This window comes from Mastomys coucha, unplaced genomic scaffold (assembly GCF_008632895.1).
Source record: "Mastomys coucha isolate ucsf_1 unplaced genomic scaffold, UCSF_Mcou_1 pScaffold20, whole genome shotgun sequence".
In the NCBI taxonomy this organism is placed as follows: Eukaryota; Metazoa; Chordata; class Mammalia; order Rodentia; family Muridae; genus Mastomys; species Mastomys coucha.
In genome coordinates this window covers 62,990,387-63,009,337 of record NW_022196903.1, presented here as the reverse complement: position 1 = coordinate 63,009,337, position 18,951 = coordinate 62,990,387, and the positions used below count along the sequence as shown (strand labels likewise).

General features: G+C 37.4%; 1 long non-coding RNA gene and 1 gene segment (V, D, J or C); one reads left to right on the top strand and one right to left on the bottom strand.

Annotated features, from left to right (window-relative positions):
• Positions 1-815: 815 nt before the first annotated feature.
• LOC116099034 lies at positions 816-6,838 on the bottom strand. The gene is made up of 4 exons (XR_004122048.1): positions 6,652-6,838; positions 3,257-3,344; positions 1,478-1,504; positions 816-889 (listed from the first exon to the last, which is right to left on the bottom strand). It is a non-coding gene; the product is annotated as an uncharacterized LOC116099034 (long non-coding RNA).
• Positions 6,839-10,661: 3,823 nt separating this feature from the next.
• Positions 10,662-11,286, top strand: LOC116099889. The segment is given in 2 exon segments: positions 10,662-10,797; positions 10,973-11,286. Coding segments are annotated over 2 exon segments (363 nt in total).
• The last annotated feature ends 7,665 nt before the right edge of the window (positions 11,287-18,951 follow it).

The following is an 18,951-nucleotide window of genomic DNA, read 5'->3' as shown; positions in this document are numbered from 1 at the left end:
GCCCTTGGTCTTGTGAAGGCGTGATACCCCAATGTAGGGGACTGCCAGGACAGGGAAGCAGGACTGGGTAAGTTAGTGAGCAAAGATGGGGGGATGGGATAAGGAGGCTTTTGGAGGGGATAAAATTTGCAATGTAAATAAAGAAAACATCTAATAAAAAAATACCCATAGTCATTCTTCCATACCTAGAATCCAAAACAGCAAGAACACCAGAAACTGAGAGGGAGTCTTCATGTCTGCACTGTGACTAGACACTGACTTCTGGATAGGGAACAACCAGACTAATAAAAAGTTCCAAGTGAGAGTAGGCACACACACAAAAAAAATCCAAAGCCTGAGAAGGCTAGTTTTTCTTAGTAATTCAGCTGTGCTGTGCCCAGGTCTCCCATTCTAGATGGGAATATTGAAAAATTTGCTGCAGATTATTTTGGCCAGTGGCAGATCTTATTATAAAAGATACTTTGATACACTTTCAGCAATACAATAGATATAGGCGCTGGTGTTACTTTATTTTTTCCATTAGATTAGGACCAGGAAGAGAACAACTGTGACTTGAACTCTTACTCTCAAATGTTTCTTTATTATATCACTTCTATCAGGAGGATGTCAGTTCACTCATTCTACCAAAAAGTCTCAGGGAGTTGGAGACTATCTTTTAACGACTGTGCAGTTTACCAACTGAGCCAGTTGAACATCCCTATAGTGATTTTTGGTTTTTAAGTGAATGTCATGTGTTGAACCACCTTCAGAAAATCTGTGCATTTTTCTTTATTTTCTGTGAGCGCATAAGAATTTTGTTCATGTCAATTAGGAGGGCCTTGTTTTCCTGGTGTTTTCCATCTGTTCTGAAACATCTTTTGGTCTCCTCTTTACTGGGATTCTTTGAGCTCTAAGGAGAGAGATTTGATTCAGATTTCCCATTTAGGATTGAGATTATAGCTTCAGATGTGCTAAGTTCTTAGGGCCTACAATGTCTGGGACCCTGCTACATACATAAAGAAAAGCTTTACTCTGTGTTTACACATTAAAATATTGCTACACATTTAAATAAATCCATATGCATTCTAATGATAATCCAAGATTTCTAGTAATCAACATCAAGTTCCCATTACCCCTAAAACATGTGGAAGAATATTTCTTAGAAATTCCTTTTATTCTAGCATTTTATGTAAATTTATTCAATTAATTTTTGTGCCATTGAAGGTTGAGAGTAGTAAAGTAGCAGAGTGATTGCTTTTGTGCTTGGTGGAACCAAGATGAGGGTCAGTACCAGGAGCTAGTAATGAAGTCCAGAAATCCATGTGAGATTTTGTCTTCTACTCTCACAAATACAAAACTGAACTCAGTTCTGGGCCATTTATTCTGCCCTAATTTTGCTAATGGTCTCATGATATTTTTATCTTGACTATCTATGCTGTTTTAACAAATGTGCATAAATCTTTCTTACCTATTTACTTCCTTGATATGTGTCACTTACCCAAATTGAAAAGGAAGATCTTCGGATCTGTAAGGAATCATTTGTTTTTATTAAATGAGAATTTGTGTAAAACTCACCTAATGACCAAAGAGATTCACCATTTGCTAGTGTTTAGTTCCAGTGGATTTTCTTTGGTATATTGGTGAGATTGCCCACCCAACACAAACACCAATTCATTCTTAAGTCCTCAGGTTTGAAAATAATTAACATCACCTGCTCACTCTGGGAGCATAAGCAACCTTACAGTTGGATCACTCCTATATAGCTATCAAGTGCTTGGGTAATGGAAGCAAGTGTGATTGGTTATCCTACAGAATCTAGAAAGTTGATTTCCCAGGAGTGTTCTGAGTCAGGTTTATCTGCCTTTTCTGAAGACCATCTGTCTTTAGGGCTGTCTTGTTCCACAGATTTGCTAACATGGAAAAGTGACCAACTTCAGAGAAGTGATTAGAGTTCTCACAGGGACTTAAATAGGAAGCATAAACAATTATCATCACAACCCAAAACTTAGAAACTCATGCAACACAATAATGTAATAGCTATGAATACTAATTGAAAGACAAAAATGAAAAGATGAGAGGTGGAAATTCAAAGAGAAAAAATACAGGGTTAGAAGAGTGAAAAGCATACTGAAAGAGGACATGAGAAAGAAATGGGACAGAGAGGTTTCTGCTACAGATAATGGAAGTACAAACTAGGAAAGAGACAAAGAAAACCTAGAACTATATTGAGGGATAAAAGGATTTATTAAATAATAAGAGTTGATGTGTTGGTTTTCCTGTAGTAACAGCATTGAAGAGGGTGAGTGGAGGAGACCAATAACTTAGAGTCAACCTGTGTATTAGAATTCAATCTTAGTTTTAAAATTGTATTTACATTTGAGTTTCATACAACTACACAACAAAGTATTATATCAATCCCCATTTCTTCCCTCTCATCCTTTTTATATCACTATAATACAACCATGTTCCCAAATTTCCTCACATCTCTCTCTTTATAACCTAATTACTCTAGTTAGTGTTATCCACATGGGCATGGATGTTGGTCCTTCTGAAACATGGTAACCATATGAGTGGCTATATTTTCTAATACTAATGGCTCTGCTTCTCCAGAAACTACTATACCATTAACTGCTCAGTATAGGTTGAATCCTGGAGGAAAACTTGCCATCTAGACCAGGATTTTTGACTAACATGATCCATAGTCACTGCTTCATGACTTCATGCAATAGCCATAACATGTCCAGAAGACAACTTTTCACAGCCCTCTTCTATTTTCTGGGTTTTACATTTGATATGCTCCCATTCCACGACAGTTTCTGAGACTTGAAATAAAGATATTATATGTTTCATATCAACCTAAGCATTTAGTTCTGGATCTGTCATCATTCTGACTAGTCATGTATTTTTCCATTAACTTCTAATTAATTAAAAAAGAAGCTTCAATAACCAAAGTAGATAAGAAGTAGAGAAACCAAATGTCTAAACATTGGTATGTTTACATAATTTTTCCATTATGACAGTCTTAATGTATTATAAAATGCTATCACACCATAGAAAAGTTGATTTATCCAGCTTAAGTCTTTTATTTGAAAGTAATTTGTCCATAGCAACTTGATTTTATAATATCCTGTGCCCAAAATGTGCATTCTATCCATCAATACAGTCCTATTCTAAAGTTTTATTGGGAATCCAAGATCAGTAGCAATAGCCTGTATTATTTTGACATCTCCATATTCAGTTCATTTTACCTGTAAGACAGATTATATCAGGTACGTACATAGCAGGATGCGAAGTTTTAGGATCTGCAGCATTTTCAGTCAGAAGAAACTCAGAAAACCACTTTGCCTATTGTTAGTTTCCTTTCCCTAAAGAAAAGTAGAAAACACAGAGTTGAGAATATGATCCTGTTTTGCTGATGACTTAATACTGGAAAACCAACCCACAGGGTCTATTCCAGTTAAGAGTATTATTTATCCTGCTCTCAGAATTTCCACAGTTATCCATTGTTCTTTATCTAGGGTGGAATCCCCTCAAGAATTCCAATGTCAATGTTTCTTTTTGTTTATTTGTTTGTTTTGTTTTGGTTTTGTTTTTTATTTTTTTGTTTTTGTTTTTGTTTTTGTTTTGTTTTGTTTTGTTTTGTTGAGACAGGGATTCCCTGTGTAGTCTTGGCTGTCCTGGAACTCACTCTGTAGATCAGGCTGGCCTCAAACTCAGAATTCTGCCTGCTTCTGCTTCCCAAGTGCTGGGATTAAAGTAGTGCACCACCACTGCCCAGCCAATATCAATGTTTTTATAGATGCAGGAATCATCCTTGTTCATGTTTATGCACCAGACATTGGAACACCTGGAACAGCTTCTCTGACAATTCCAGAAGACACACTATTTCTTAGGGTTTTACTGCTGTGAACAGACACCATACCAAGGCAGTTCTTATAAAGGCAACCTTTAATTGGGTATGGCTTACAGGTTCCAAGGAGATTCAATCCATTATCATCAAGGTGGAGACATGGCAGCATCCAGGCAGGCATGGTGCAGGAGAAGCTGAAAGTTCTATATCTTCATCTGAAGACTGATAGCAGAATACTGGCTTCCAGGCAGCTAGGATAAGGGTCTTAAAGCCATACTTACAGTGGCACACCTACTCCAACAGAGCTACACCTTCTACGAGTACCACTCCCTAATCTGAGCATATACAAACATCCCACAATCTTAGAGCAAATCTCCAGTTTCTCTGCCTCTTAAAGTGTTTCTACACATTCTTCAATGATTGCTTGGTGCAGAAAGTGTGCTGTAGTTGGATCATTTGGGACTGGTCACCACATGATCTCCTAATCTCTGCATTTTGATTTATGGAATGTGTTTGTTTGTTTGTTTGTTTTGGAATGTTTTCTATCTGTTGCAAAGAGAATTTGCATATTACATATCTAAAACATATGCATTGAACAAACTCTATTTGTGTATGAATAGAGGGAATAAGAAGGCATAAATTTGAGAAAGAACAAGGAGTGTACATGGATTTGTGTGAATGGAAGGAAAGAAAGTGACAAACAGTATGTGGCTATGTTTTAATTTTTAAAAGATGAGAAAATGAATGTAAAATAACTCAGCCTAATTCTTACATCTATTTCAAGATCAAAGAAATGACATAACTTAGCAAAAATAATGAAAGAGATAAATATTTCAATATGAAAATAACTGCATTAATTATGAACCATAATCCCTTTTGGCAATCTGTCCCCCTCTAAGAATTGAAAAATAGCAGCTATGTTAGGTGGTCAATCTCAGTGAGTACTATACACTTCAGTTGGTATTGAAATGTTAGAGATATTCAATAATGTGATCCTTAAAATGACTAATAGTACATTTGATAGTTCAGGTAAGTAACATTTTCCATTTATAAGGCTAACAAATTATTGCAGTTTTCAATGGAGACCTGATTTCAAATTGCAAGTATTTACTATTTGCTATACCATGGTATGTGGTATAACTACTCTGTCTTGATTGTGAGCAGTAGCAACAATCTATAACTCAAAAGCAGCCACATGATCGCAAGGTCACATCATACTGTGCCATCCTTTTAAAACTTCTTTGGATATTCTACAGTTGTTATATTATGACTTTATATTAAATGACTTCATACCATCATTATCATAAGTAAATACATTATTCTATCTTTTTGTAATCTTGCTGAAAAAGAGAGAATATGTAATACCTCTGTTATTTCATTTCATAATGACATGAAATATGGTATATGTGTGAATATTTTCTATGTGATATTATTTTTTTTATTTTATCTGTAACCACTGGAAGTAAAGAATCGGTGTACTTGTCGTAGTACTTTTTTTTCTAAACACACTACTACTTGGCACACATCAATGTAAATGTATTTTTTTCTAGACTCTGAAATGCACACTATGCAACCCTGCCTTCATTTTGGCTATCTTAACAGTAGATGGCAGCACAATCACATTTCTATTCAGTCAATATCACCAGTCATAGAGCTGTAATCACATTAAGATTAGAAAACAAGAAGTTGTCGTAGCTAGAAACTAGGAACAACAAAAATGTCCCATGACAGAAGAATGTGTCAGAATACAAAAAAAGTGGGTTTTTTACACAATGGAATACTACTCAGCTATTGAGAATGAGGACATCCTGAGTTTTTCAGGCAAATGTATGGAACTAGAAAATATCATCCTGAGTGAGTGACTGAGACCCAAAAGTTCATGCACGGTATGTATTCAATAATAAGTGGATGTTAGCCCAAAATAAAAAAGTTTAAAAAACCCAAGATACAGTCTGCATAACTAAAAAGATCAACAAGAAGGGTGTAAATAAGGACACCTTAGTCTTACTTGGGAGGGAAGAGAAATCAACAACAAGTGGGAATAAAGGGAGGGACCAGGGAAGGAAGGTGAATGGGGGGTGCAGAGAGGGGAACCTTATCTGGTATTGGGTCTGAGAAAAGGAGTGAAGCCCTGAGGACAAGCAGAAAGAATGGAAACAGGCAACCTAGAAAGTTAATGTGCTGGGTGGGGGACCTTCCAGAATGTAACAGAGACCTGGGAGGTGAGAGACTCTGAGGACTCAAAGGGAGGGACCCTAGATGAAATGACTACAGTGGGGAGAGGGAACTTATAGAGTCCACCTACAGCAGAATGACAGGGCATCAAGTGAGGGAGGAGGGTTGCTATCCCACAGTAACAAATCTGCCCCATAATTGTTCCTGTCTGAAAGAATTGTGGGGATGGAAATGGAGAGGATCCTGAGGAAAAGAAGTTCCAATGACAGGCCCAAGTGGAATCCAGCAACAGGGGTGTCCCCAAGGCCTGAAACTATTACTGAGCCTATGGAATACTCACAAAGAGGGACCTAGTATGACTTCACTCTAAAAGACCCAACAGCTGCTGAATGAGTCAGATGCTGGTATTTGTATCCAACCAATGGACAAAACTGATACCTGTGTTTGAATTAGCAAAAATCCTGAAGAAACTGAAGAGGAGGGCAACTCTGTAGGAGGACCAGTAGTCTCAATTAACCTGGAACCCTGAGATCTCTCAGACACTGGATCACCAACCAGGCTGCATATACCAGCTGATATATGGCTCACCACACATAAACAGCAGAGGACTGCTGAATCTGTGCTATGTCAGAGAAGTTGCACCTTACCTTCAAGAGTCTGGAGGCCCCAGAGTTTAGAGGTCTGGTGGCGTGTTGGGGTAGTAGGGACATCCTTGTGGAGACTGGCATGAGGATGTATAGGATGTGGAACAATCGCAGGGTTGAGCACAAGGAGAATCTAATCTGGAGTGTAAAAATAAAGAAAAAAATAAATAATAAAATAATTATAATTATAAAGAAAGAAGTTGTTCAGGACCCAAATGAAAGGTAAATTAAACATCAGCTACATATGAGAGGAGAGGCCTATGTCCAATCTCTGTAAGTTTTTTGGTTAGTGGCTCAGACTCTGAGAAAACCAAGGGTCCAGGTTAGTTGATTCTGGTGTTTTTTCTGTAGAGGCCCTATCCACATCGGGGTCCCATAATCCTCCTTCCTTTTCTTTCATAAGAGTCTCCAAGTTCCATCCACTGTTTGCCTGTGGGTGTCTGTATCTGTCTGAATCAGCTGCTGGGTGGAACCTCTCAGAGAACAATATGCTCCTGTCTGCAAGCATCATAGAGTATCATTAATAATGTTAGGGATTGGTGCTTGCTCATGGGGTGTGTCTCAATTTGGGCCAGTTATTAGTTAGCTCTTCCCTCAGTCTCTGCTCCCTCCTCTTTGCTTGCATTACCTGTATAAAGGATAAAATTGCATTTGAAATTTTGTGGGTGGATTGGTACCTCTATTATTCCCTAGGCTTCCTATCTGGCTAAAGGAGGAGGCCTTTTTAGGTACTATATCAAATATAGTGACTCAAATATAGTGAGTCGCAGCTAAGGTTACACCCATTGATTTTTGGGCACTTCCCTTATTCTAATTCTCTGTGTAGTACTGGAGATAGCCTCTATCTTCTCACCCCTGTCAGTTATATATTTCAATTCATTTTCATGATTATCTAACCATCTCTTCTCTCTTTCCCCAGACATGATTCTGAATACCCGTTCCTTTCCCCATCTCCTCTTTCCTAGTTCCCTTCCTCCATCTGCCCCTTATGACTATTTCATTCTCCCTCCTAATTAAGTTTCAATCTTCCTTGTTTGGGCCTTCATTATTGTTTTGCTTCTTTGGGTCTATAGACTGTAACATGTATACTGTATTTTATGGTCAATATCCATTTATAAGTGAGTGCATACCATGTATACCCTTTTAGGAGAGTTACCTCAGTCAGGATGATATTTTCTAGTTCCATCCATTTGCCAGCAAAATTCATGATGTCTTGGTTTTTAATACCTGAATAGTGTTCCATTGTGTACATGTACATTTTCTTTATTCATTCTTCAGTTTAAGAATAAGTAGGGTGTTTCCAGGTTCTGGCTATTATGAATAAAGCTGCTAGGTACACAGTTGAGAATGTTTATGAGATGTTGAATTACCTTTTGGGTATATGCCCAGATGTGGTATCTCTGAATCTTAAAGTAGAACTATTGCTGGTCTTCAGAGAAAATGCCAAATTGATTTCCAAAATGGTTGTACAAATTTGAATTGCCACCAGAAATGAAGGAGTATTTCCCTTGCTTCACACCATCACCAACATTTGGAGTTCTTAATCTCAGCAATACTGATGGTGTGAGATGAAACCTCAACTAGACCTGGGGATATCTCAAAAATTGTTGCCTGGTCATGGTGTATGTTCTATTAGCTGGGCTGTCTTGCCTATCCTGGCAGAGTCTTGAAGTACTAGGGAGGGTGGGATACCCAGGAGGCTCCCACCTACTCAGAGGAGAAGACAAATTGTAGTGGTGGAAAGGTTTATGGGAGGGGAAGCATGGGGTAACAGTGATCCAGAGCAATATGCAAAGTGAATAAGTAAAAATTATTAATTAATTAAATTAAACTTTTAAAAAAGAAAGGAAACAATAAGTATCTGAGCTTATGATCCGCACAAGGAACACTCCAGCCTCTGTCTGCTATGAATAACAGTCATTGTAGTCAAAATAGCAAGGGCTTTTGGAGGTAACTGAGTTAGTAAGAATTTAGTATTTAATGTTTCTGGGGTTCAGGAGGTTTCTTAGCATATAATAGCATGTGGGTTTTTTTTTGTGGAAAACCTGGACTCAATTGGTGATATTTACATGATGGCCTACAGTCATTCATTACTCCAGTACTGGGGTATATGAAGCCCTCTTCTGACTTCCTTGGGTATCAAGCATGCATGTTATACAAATGCATTAATGCAGGTAAACTACTCATAAACACAAAATCAAATAAATAAAGTTAAAGAAAGATTAAATAGCCTTCTATCTCAATAGAATCATTGACCAGTATATTGATTCATTTGTATCATATAACAACAAGGATGATTTATCATCCTTAACTAGTAAAATATAAAACCCATATTCCCCCCAAAAAATAATGAAAGAATTTTCATTCCGAAATAGCCAGAAGAAGATTAGCAACTAGCTACTACGTACATTGAAAGATGAGACCATGAACTAATTGGAAAGAAGAGTAGCAATTTAGTTAGAATTGTGTGTTTAGAAAGGCATATTTTATAATTAACTTATATTCAGCAATTCTTTAGCCAGTATCTCTCAATAAGTCTATCTATTTACAAAGTCTCTCAGTAGTTTTTCATAATTGTTGATAAAAAATGGAAGAAGTCTTTCATTAAGAGTGGAATGAGAAATCATTCTTAAGAAATACATAGAGACATAACCATGCTTCATCATGGTTATGCCAACTTCAAAGTTATAGGAAGGTATTTGAAACTTTATCTAAGGTAAAGTAAAAATGATTTTAAGATAAATCATCTTATTCACTTTACAACCCTATGTCAGTCCTCCCTCTCCTCCCAGTAACCCCTCATGCAAGTCCTCCACCATTCCCTCAGTCTTTATTGTAAGGAAAACTTTTAATCAAACTTAGGCATGAATTTGCAGACTCAGGTGCTGTCAATCTTTAATAACTAAAATGTAATTTATTTGCAAAGTGCTCTCAGATATTCTCATATAATAAATAGAACATGGCATCCATTGAACTAAGCCCAGATTCCCCAATGAAGGAGCTAGAAAAAGGATTCAAAGAGCTGAAGGGTTTGTAGCCCCACAGAAGGAACAACAACATGAACCAACCCCCCCTCTAGAGCTCTGAGGGGCTAAACCACCAACCAAAGAGCACACAAGGAGGGATTCATGACTCCAGCCACATATTTAGCAGAGGATGGCCTTGTGGGACATCACTGAGAGGAGAGGACTTTGTCATGTGAAGGCTGCAGTATAGAGGAATCCCAGGACAGGGTAGTAGTAGTGGGTAGGTTAGTGACCAGGGGGTGGGGGGATGAAATCAGAGAGTTTTCAGGAGGGAAATGGGGAAAGTGAATAGGATTTGAAATGTAAATAAAAAAATATCTAATAAGTAGAACATGGACTGAACAGTTTCAGAGCACATTGTATACTAAGAATGATGATTGTTCAGAGTAGTTTTAGATGAGTGCATTTTCATGATTCTCTTAAATCCAGCAGAACTTTTGTTTCCATTGATTTCATTGGGAGAGATATTTTTGCTCTCCTTCTAGGGATGGCATTGGTGAGTGACAATTGCAGAAAAGTCTCTGAGCATACCTGGGCTCTAGATCACATTTGGGTGCTATTCTGCTATTAGCTTTGTGGGAATGATCATCTGAACAGATTGGAATGAGTAGGTGAGCAGTCTAATGAGCAGTGTTCAGGAAAACAAGAAGCAGATAATGCTTTCTGTGATCATTATAAACAGTCATTCTTGATATTACTTTATTATGGGAGAAATATACCTCAAAGTACTCAATTGAACATACCTTGTTTAGTAGATCAAACAAATCTTGTCTTTAGGGAAATATATGGTTAATACTATAGGACAAGGCTTTTCGTCTTAAAAAGGAGGAAAGAGAAAACAGGAATTTCCTTCTTTATTAGTGTAGTGACTACAAATAAGTAGATATTGTCCATGATTAACCTGGTTTGTCTTAGTTTAACAGACCATGTGTTTATAAGCTAAGAACTGCCTAGACACTATCTTTCTATTTGCATACTTCCTCTTTAGAAACCACAAATATCTCACAGTTGCTTTAAAGTGTTGTACTTCTGAGAATAGCAGTAATTAGCCAGAGACCCAAATTCATAAACACAATGGATTTTTCAGTGCAGATTTTCAGCTTCCTGCTAATCAGTGTCACAGGTAACATAGGGCAGGGAGTTTGAGCTCAGAATCAAACCAAAATTCTTTTCCTAAGGGAATTTAAGTCTAAAATATACCTTTTCTTTTTCTTTCTTCTGAATTTTGTGTAGTATAAAATTATTTTTGTATCTGTATTTCAGTGAATCCCTCTCTTTGTATATCGCTTTTTTTCTAGTCATAGTGTCCAGGGGAGAAATTGTCCTCACCCAGTCTCCAGCAATCGTGGCTGCATCTCCAGGGGAGAAGGTTACCATCACCTGCAGTACCAGCTCAAGTGTAAGTTCCAATTACTTGCACTGGTACCAGCAGAAGTCAGGAACCTCCCCGAAACTCTGGATTTATAGAACATCCAGACTGGCTTCTGGAGTCCCACCTCACTTCAGTGGCAGTGGGTCTGGGACCTCTTACTCTCTCACAATCAGCAACATGGAGGCTGAAGATGCTGCCACTTACTACTGCCAACAGAGTAGTAACCTACCCACACAGTGATACAGCCTGTAACAAAAACCCTCTAAATCCTTAGGGCCCAGCTACTTCCTCCTAGAAATAAGATGTGGCCAGGGTTTTGATTATAGTAGTCCACACAGGGTGTTCTGCTTTACAGTGTCATTTGCATCTTTGGATAACTGTCTCAATAATATTCCACTGTACCTGAGTGCTGTTCTCAAATAATCCACTTTGCCTGTGTTTAATTATTCTCAATTTTCATTCTGTTGGTTGAAGGCAAGTGTGTCAGGCACTTCTCCTCATCTATTTTACTGGTGGTATTCATGAACTTTCACATCTAGTTTCTGCTACTTTCATTGATTTAAGGATCTTTTTGGTAGGTGGTTTTTCTTCAGGTTTTTCTTTCAGTCAATTACTCACAATACACTGCTGATGTTATCGTACAAAAAGTAGTATCCATCCTTCTGATTTTTATTTCCAGACCTTCCTTTCCACTAAATCATCTTGTTAATATGTGATTGAAATTATTTTCTCTCCCAAACCAAAAAATCTCTTGACATTCTGTTACATCCCCTCTTCACTTCAGTCATCCATCGGGGCTTCTGTTTGGGGGCTAATGCCTGGGAGCTAAGACAAATGCTCTCTGTTGACTGTCTTTGAAGAAGCTGCCTGAGCAAGCCCACCGCCTGAGTATGCCAACCAGCTAACTGCCTGAAGATCTTCTGAACCTGGAGACTTTGGCACCTGAACTTTCTTTGTGTAATCTAGAGACTTGTTTTCAGTTTCTCCTGTGACTATAAAAACCCTGGTTTATTCTCAGTAAAGTGGAGCCTTGATTGGGATGCAACTTGGCTTTGTGTTTTCTCTTTGCATTTCAAACCCTCTATTTTAGGTCCTTTATTTCCTCCTGGCTGAGGTGAACCCCATTCAGGAAACTGCGGGCAGTTTCAACATTCATACATATTTCCTTTCTATTCTTATGACAAGTAATTGAAACACTCCACTAATAAAAAAACCACTAAGGCAACAGAGAACTAATAAACGGACGTTGATTTTTCTTTATATCCATCTATCTATCTATCTATCTTTCTATCTATCTATCTATCTATCTATCTATCTATCTATCTATCTATCTATGAGTACATATATCCATTCATATGTGTGTACCATACTGTTAATAATTAAATTCATAAGATAATTTTATCACTCTAAATAGAGAAACAGAAATTATTTAAAATATTTAAATGTACAATTACATTGAAATTTAAATTCAATTAAATTACATTTAATAATAACAAGAATAATTATGTAACAGTTTGTTTTAAATTGTCCAATCAAAGGTGCTTGGTATGAAATCCAGAAGACAGAGTTACCAGCCTCCCTGTACGCATCTCTAGGAAAAAGTATCAAAATCACAGGGAGTCAAGATTCTGATGGGTGTTTAGCACATTATCAATATATTATGATTTGTCAAGAAAGCTCTTTCAGAATCAGTTGTTTGACCTTTAGTCCCAGCAAAGAAAAGTCTATATAAAGATGAGCATTGCCTTAAGAGCAGTCCTGGAGACACAGAATGGCACCACTTTAAGCAAAATCCGGACACATCTAAATCAAAATGATAACACTTTTACATTTATGTCTTGCTAAACACAATATGAAATTTGGTTCTTGGTGCTTATTTCTGGTTAGTGCTATAGCAACTGCTGCAGTTTGAATAAGATTGGCCCCAACAGGCTCATATACTTAAATGCTTAGGAAGTGGCGCTATTTGATAGGATTTGGAGGTATGGTCTTATTGGAGGCAGTGTGGTCACTGGAGTTGGGCATTGAGATTTTAAAAGCCTAGTCCAGGCCCAGTGTTTTTATTTTCCTGCCGCTTGCTGATCCAGAAGTCAAATTCTCATATCTCATGCCTGCCTTTTTACAACCATGCTCCCCAACATGAGTATAATGATCTAAGCTCTAAGCAAGTCCCAAATAAATGCTTACCTTTGTAAGAGTTTTTGTGGTTATGATATCTCTCCACAGCAATATAATACAACCAAGAAACCTACAAATCTAGAGTTCAACCTTGCGAAACTTTGATTGCTGAGGCAGCAGTGAGACAGAAAGTCAATTCTCGAGTTCCTCACTCCATGTCATTTCTTCTAGAAGAATCTTGGTAAGGATCTTTTTTCCTTTGTTTGCTTTTCTATAGACATGTTTAATGATCAACTTTCCCATGATACGTAAAGTCAGAAAAAAGGAGGATTCAATGTTCATTGAAACCTGTAGGATGACAATGACAGGGAAGAAGACTAGAAAAGCACCCAGAGAATTACTGTATACACCTAAGCGCAGCAACATCCCACCTTGTACTTGTAGGGAAATGGGTTAGACAGCCTACATTATTAGTTTCATGTAAGACTTGACTTCTAGGGAAGCATAAGATCATCAACTAACCCTCATATGAATATCTTTATGCACCACGACCAAGTCAAAGACATTAAGAATTTAGAATCTAGGGTAAACAATTTGCACAAGTTGTTCCAATGATAATTGTATATCATGAGATCTATTAAAATTAAGTGATGCAATAAAACCAATTAGTGAGTGATACTAAACATCCTCCTTCTTTTCAGGAAGTAAGGTAATGCCAAGTCTAAACTATGCAGCTAAGGACTGGGAGATTCTAATTTTCCTGTTTTGATAGGAACATATAACAATTTTTTTTTGTAATCGGTTATTTTCTTCACGAAGTCGAATCATAAGGATGGTCCAGGACACCTTAAGGCACTAATCAAAGGATGTATCAAGATGTATGAGATAATTTTTTGTTTTTGTTTGTTTGTTTGTTCATTTGTTTTGTTTTGTTTGATTTTGGTTTTAGTTTTTAAGCAGGGGACAAGAATTAAGAAATGTCTAATTACCCTGGAAAATCTGATTATTTTAATGAAACAGCAACTCTTCCTCACTCCTCCAACCCCATGACAACATCACAGGGGTCTCTAAGAGTCTTCATTCTCATGTGAAGCATGAATTCTATATTACACATTCAAGAACCTCCCGTAGCCCTTAGTCTCACCTAGCTGATGTCTCTAAAACTTATATTTCTCCCATCATTTCTTCTATCATAAATCATAATGACCAATTCACAGCATCACAACATCTGATTCATCTCTTTGGTTACCTAAGACTTTGAGGGGTGTTACACATATGAGGCTAGTAATTGGCTGTAGATATGAAATATCAAAATTCTGCTAGTACTTAGATTTCTGCTGATACGCAATTAACAACTTTAAATTTGTAAATGCACATAAGAGGCTGCCTCCTGAAGACAGTCAGGATCCACAGAAGAGGAATATGGACACTCAGCTACTTGAAAATCTCTCATCCAAAAATTTCTCCTGTTTGAAAACAATTCAGGACCAAAAGATGGAACAGAAACTAAGTGAATGGCAACCCTATAACTACCCCAACTTGAAATCCATCTCATGGGCATGGGTTAATCCCTGACACTATTATTGATACTCTGTTATGCTTGCAGGTTGGGCCTAGCATAACTTTCCTCTGAAAGGTTCCACGCAACATCTGACTGGAAAAGGTGTATATATCCACAGCCAATCATTGGACTGAGGTAGAGGACCTTTATGGAAGAGTTGGAAGAAGAATTGAAAGCCCTGAAGTGGATAGGAACTTCACAGGAAGACCTACAGTATCAACTAACCTGGACCTTTGACAGCTCTCAGAAACTTAGGCACCAACAAAGAACATACACAGGCTTAACCAACGGCCCTGGCTCACAGGGCTGCCTTGTTTGGTCACAGTGGACATGATGTGCCAGGTTGGGTGACAGCCAGAGGTGCTACCCTCTCATAGGACAAGGGGAGGAAGAGGAGTGAGAGACTCTGTGATAGGATACATGGAAGGCAATACTTTGGAATGTAAATTAATTAATTAATTAACTAATTAAAAAATAAAATACCAAGAAACACCTTTACACAATATGAAGAAAGGTTATCCTAATATAGTATGCTTAGGTGAAGGAGCTCTAATTCTCTTCCATTTCTCACATGGAAATAATTGTGCTTCCATGTTTAAGCACAGATAACCTCTTTATCACACATGGAATGAGACAGAAAATCTTCCCTTGTGTGTTAGTGTCTTCTTAACTATGTGATGTGATTTGTTTTTCTGAGAAGAGCCTAGCATGTTTTCATCCACCATGTTGTTGCATTTTCAAAGATTTATCAAAAGAAACTCATAGGTGAGACTACAAAATTGTGTATACCCAGTCTCTAATTCTGCCAGTTAAGTAATTCTTTCCATCCCCTGGGACTTACTATTTTAACCTTTGTGTTAATTCAGTTCCCTCTAATCATCTCTGGTATTGTGACTACAACAAGCTTCTAATGGAAAATGAATCCTCCTGAAGCAGGGAAGTCTAAATCTAAAGTTTTGAGAGAGTCTTGTTTCCCTTTTGTGAATCAGAGGAATTGCTGGATAGTCAGAATCAGTAGGCTAACTGTGGGTATAGTCATTCCCAAGAAAACTGTAAAAGAAATAAGCAGGAACTTGGAGAACTTCCTGGAGGTGAGTATATCAAGGGTCTAGGTACTACTCATTTTCAAGTGTTAAGCACCAATACTGGTAATAGTGATTGGAAAAATATGTGTCAGTGGTGACATCTTTTGCTAAAATAGTGAAAATAAGGATAGCATTGAATATTGTCTATTTTTGAGTCTAGAGCAAAAGCTACATTCGGAGTGATCAGTGAAAAATACTATTGTGCATAGAAAACAAACCTTTTTGTTTAAAAACCCAGACTGGAGGAATTTTTCCTCCCAGCAATCAGAGACATGTGGAAGAATAATTTCCTCCCAGCCAGACACATTTAATGTGATCATGAATTAAATAAACTTTAACAAGAAAGTTTTAAAGATAGTTTCAAAAATATCTAAAGTGTATTAGTTCTCTACATTCTTCCCATCATATGATGAGATTACAATGTAGAACTTTTTATAGTAAAAATGACACCCTAATAAAAATAAGTGTTGAATATTCTACATAGTTTTAAAAGAATGACACACTATTAGGGTTGGTGTTTCCTTTTGTTATCACATGGCTACCTGTGAATTGAACATTGTTGTTCCTACTCAGCTCCAAGGAAGAATACTAATATTACACAGCAAGGTGCAGTAAAAGGCAAAATACATGTAATTAAAAATCAAATTCCTGTTGTTAATAGCTGAGTAGTACTCCATTGTGTAGATGTACCACAATTTCTGTATCCATTCTTCTGTTGAGGGACTTCTGGGTTATTTCCATTTTCTGGCTATTATAAATAAGGCTGCTATGAACGTGGTGGAGCATGTGCCTTTAATACATGTTTGAGCATCTTCTGGGTATATGCCAGGGAGTGGTACAGCTGGGTCCTCTGGTAGAATTTTGTCCAGTTTCCAGAGAAACCACCAAACTGATTTCCAGCATGGTTGTACCAACTCGAAATCCCACCAGCAATGAAGGAGTGTTCCTCTTTCTCCACAAATGAAATTCTTAGGGAAATGGATGGATCTGGAGAATATCATACTGAGTGAGGTAATCCTATCACAAAAGAACACACATGGTATGCACTCTCTGATAAGTGGTTATTAGTCCAGAAGTTCTGAATACTCAAAGTATAATCCACATACCACAAGAAACTCAAGAAGAAGGAAGACCAAAATGTGGACACTTCATTCCTTCTTAAAAGGGGAACAAAATACCCATGAAAGGAGTTGCAGAGACTAACTATGGAGCAGAGACTGCAGGAAGGGCACTCCAGCCTGATATAGCTGTCTCCTGAGAGGCTCTGACAGTACCCAGCTAATACAGAAGTAGAGGCTCACAGCCATCCATTGAACTGGGTACAGGATCCCCAATGAAGGAGCTAGAGAAAGGACCCAAGGATCTGAAGGGTTCGCAGCCCTTTAGCCCGAACAACAATATGAATGAACAAGTACCCTCAGAGCTCCCAGGGACTAAGCCACCAACGAAGGAGTACACATGGTTGGACTCATGGCTCTGGCAGCATGTGTATAGCAGAGGATGGCCAAGTTGCTAATCAACAAGAGGAGAGACCCTTGGCCCTGTGAAGGTTCTGTGCCCCAGTGTAGGGGAATACTAGGGCCAGTAAGTCGTAGAGGGTGTGGTGGTGAGAAGGGGGAGGGGGGAGGGAACAGGGGTTTGTTCTTGTTGTTTTTTGTTTTTTTTGTTTTTTTTTTTTGGAGTTGAAACTGGGAAAGGAGAAATCATATGACATGTAAATAAAGAAAATATCTAATAAAAAAAAGAAATCAAATTTCTGTTAAAATGCAGTATTGGACACCTTATGAAAGTAAATGTTACTTAGCTGAAATACTTTATGTAGTAATAAAGTGAGTTGATCACAAAATCCCACAGACCACATCTAGACACAAGCTGTTGTGGCATAAGTGTTTATGACTTTTATTAAAAATAACATTTTAATTGTATTAATATGCATCACAACTTCATTATAACATATTCAAGGATGGATGAGTAGTCTTTCTAAAGATATATGGCCTTATAAATCATCTGATGAAATCAGATGAAATTCTGACTTTTATTGACACCAAATTCTAAGTAGCTAGTACAAGGAAAAAGACGATCATCTTGTAAGCTTTACTGTTTTGTTCCACAGCCTTCTGGACACTGTATCGTCACAAGAATAACATTGGAAACAGTAGGTCTCTGCTGAATGTTTCTATATTTTAACTGAAATTACAATTACACTCTAGAAACTTCCCTAAGATTCCCCATCTCCCAGAATTGCTAATTTCTGATTCCCAGATCTGTTAAGTTCAGATTCCCAAAGGGAAGGAGATTGTCAAGAGGGAATTCTGGTTATGCAATCAATCAACATGGAATTAGTTTTTACATGTGTATATCTAGATCTCTTTTATTATCTTATGGTCAAATTTCATCATTCTTTTGATCTGAAATAAGTTGCAAGAATTGGGTTGGGGACTGTCATAATCATTTTTTGGAATTATAATCATATAATTTTCCTATTCCTTTTGTCCTTCCAGAAATTTTAACCTACCACCCTTGTGCAGACACACTACACACACACACACACACACACACACACACACACACACACACACGCATGCACACACACTTATAATAAAATATTTTTAAAATATTCATTTTTTTCTCAGCCCTTGTATGGGTGTTTTTCCAGCCTGTATGTCTGTGTATCACATGTGCTCTGCTGCATTTGAAGGCCAGAAGAAGGGGATACATTCCTTTAAATTATACCTATGGAAGAGTGTGAGCCGAAACTACAACCTGGGTCCTATGCAAGAGCAACAAGTGTTCATAACTGCTGAGCTATGTTTTCAGCCCCAAATAATAAAGTACTTTGTTAAAGAAACTGTTATTCTTGTATATTGACACTAAAATACTTAGTAAAGTATAAAACATAACAGTGCTGAGAGGTTATCATGAATGGTTTGAAATTTAATTGTATTTCTGATAAGTGTGTTCTAATAATTATTTAAAATGAAAGAATTTCTTTTGGAAATGCCATAAGAAAAAAATACTTGTAAGAAGAGGTAGAGTCATATTCTAATATTTACCATGGCTTGTTTAAAAATGATGTTCTTCTTTATTCTTGAGTTCCTTGTGTAATGTGGGTTGTTCTTCCTGTATTTCCAAACTTCTGGG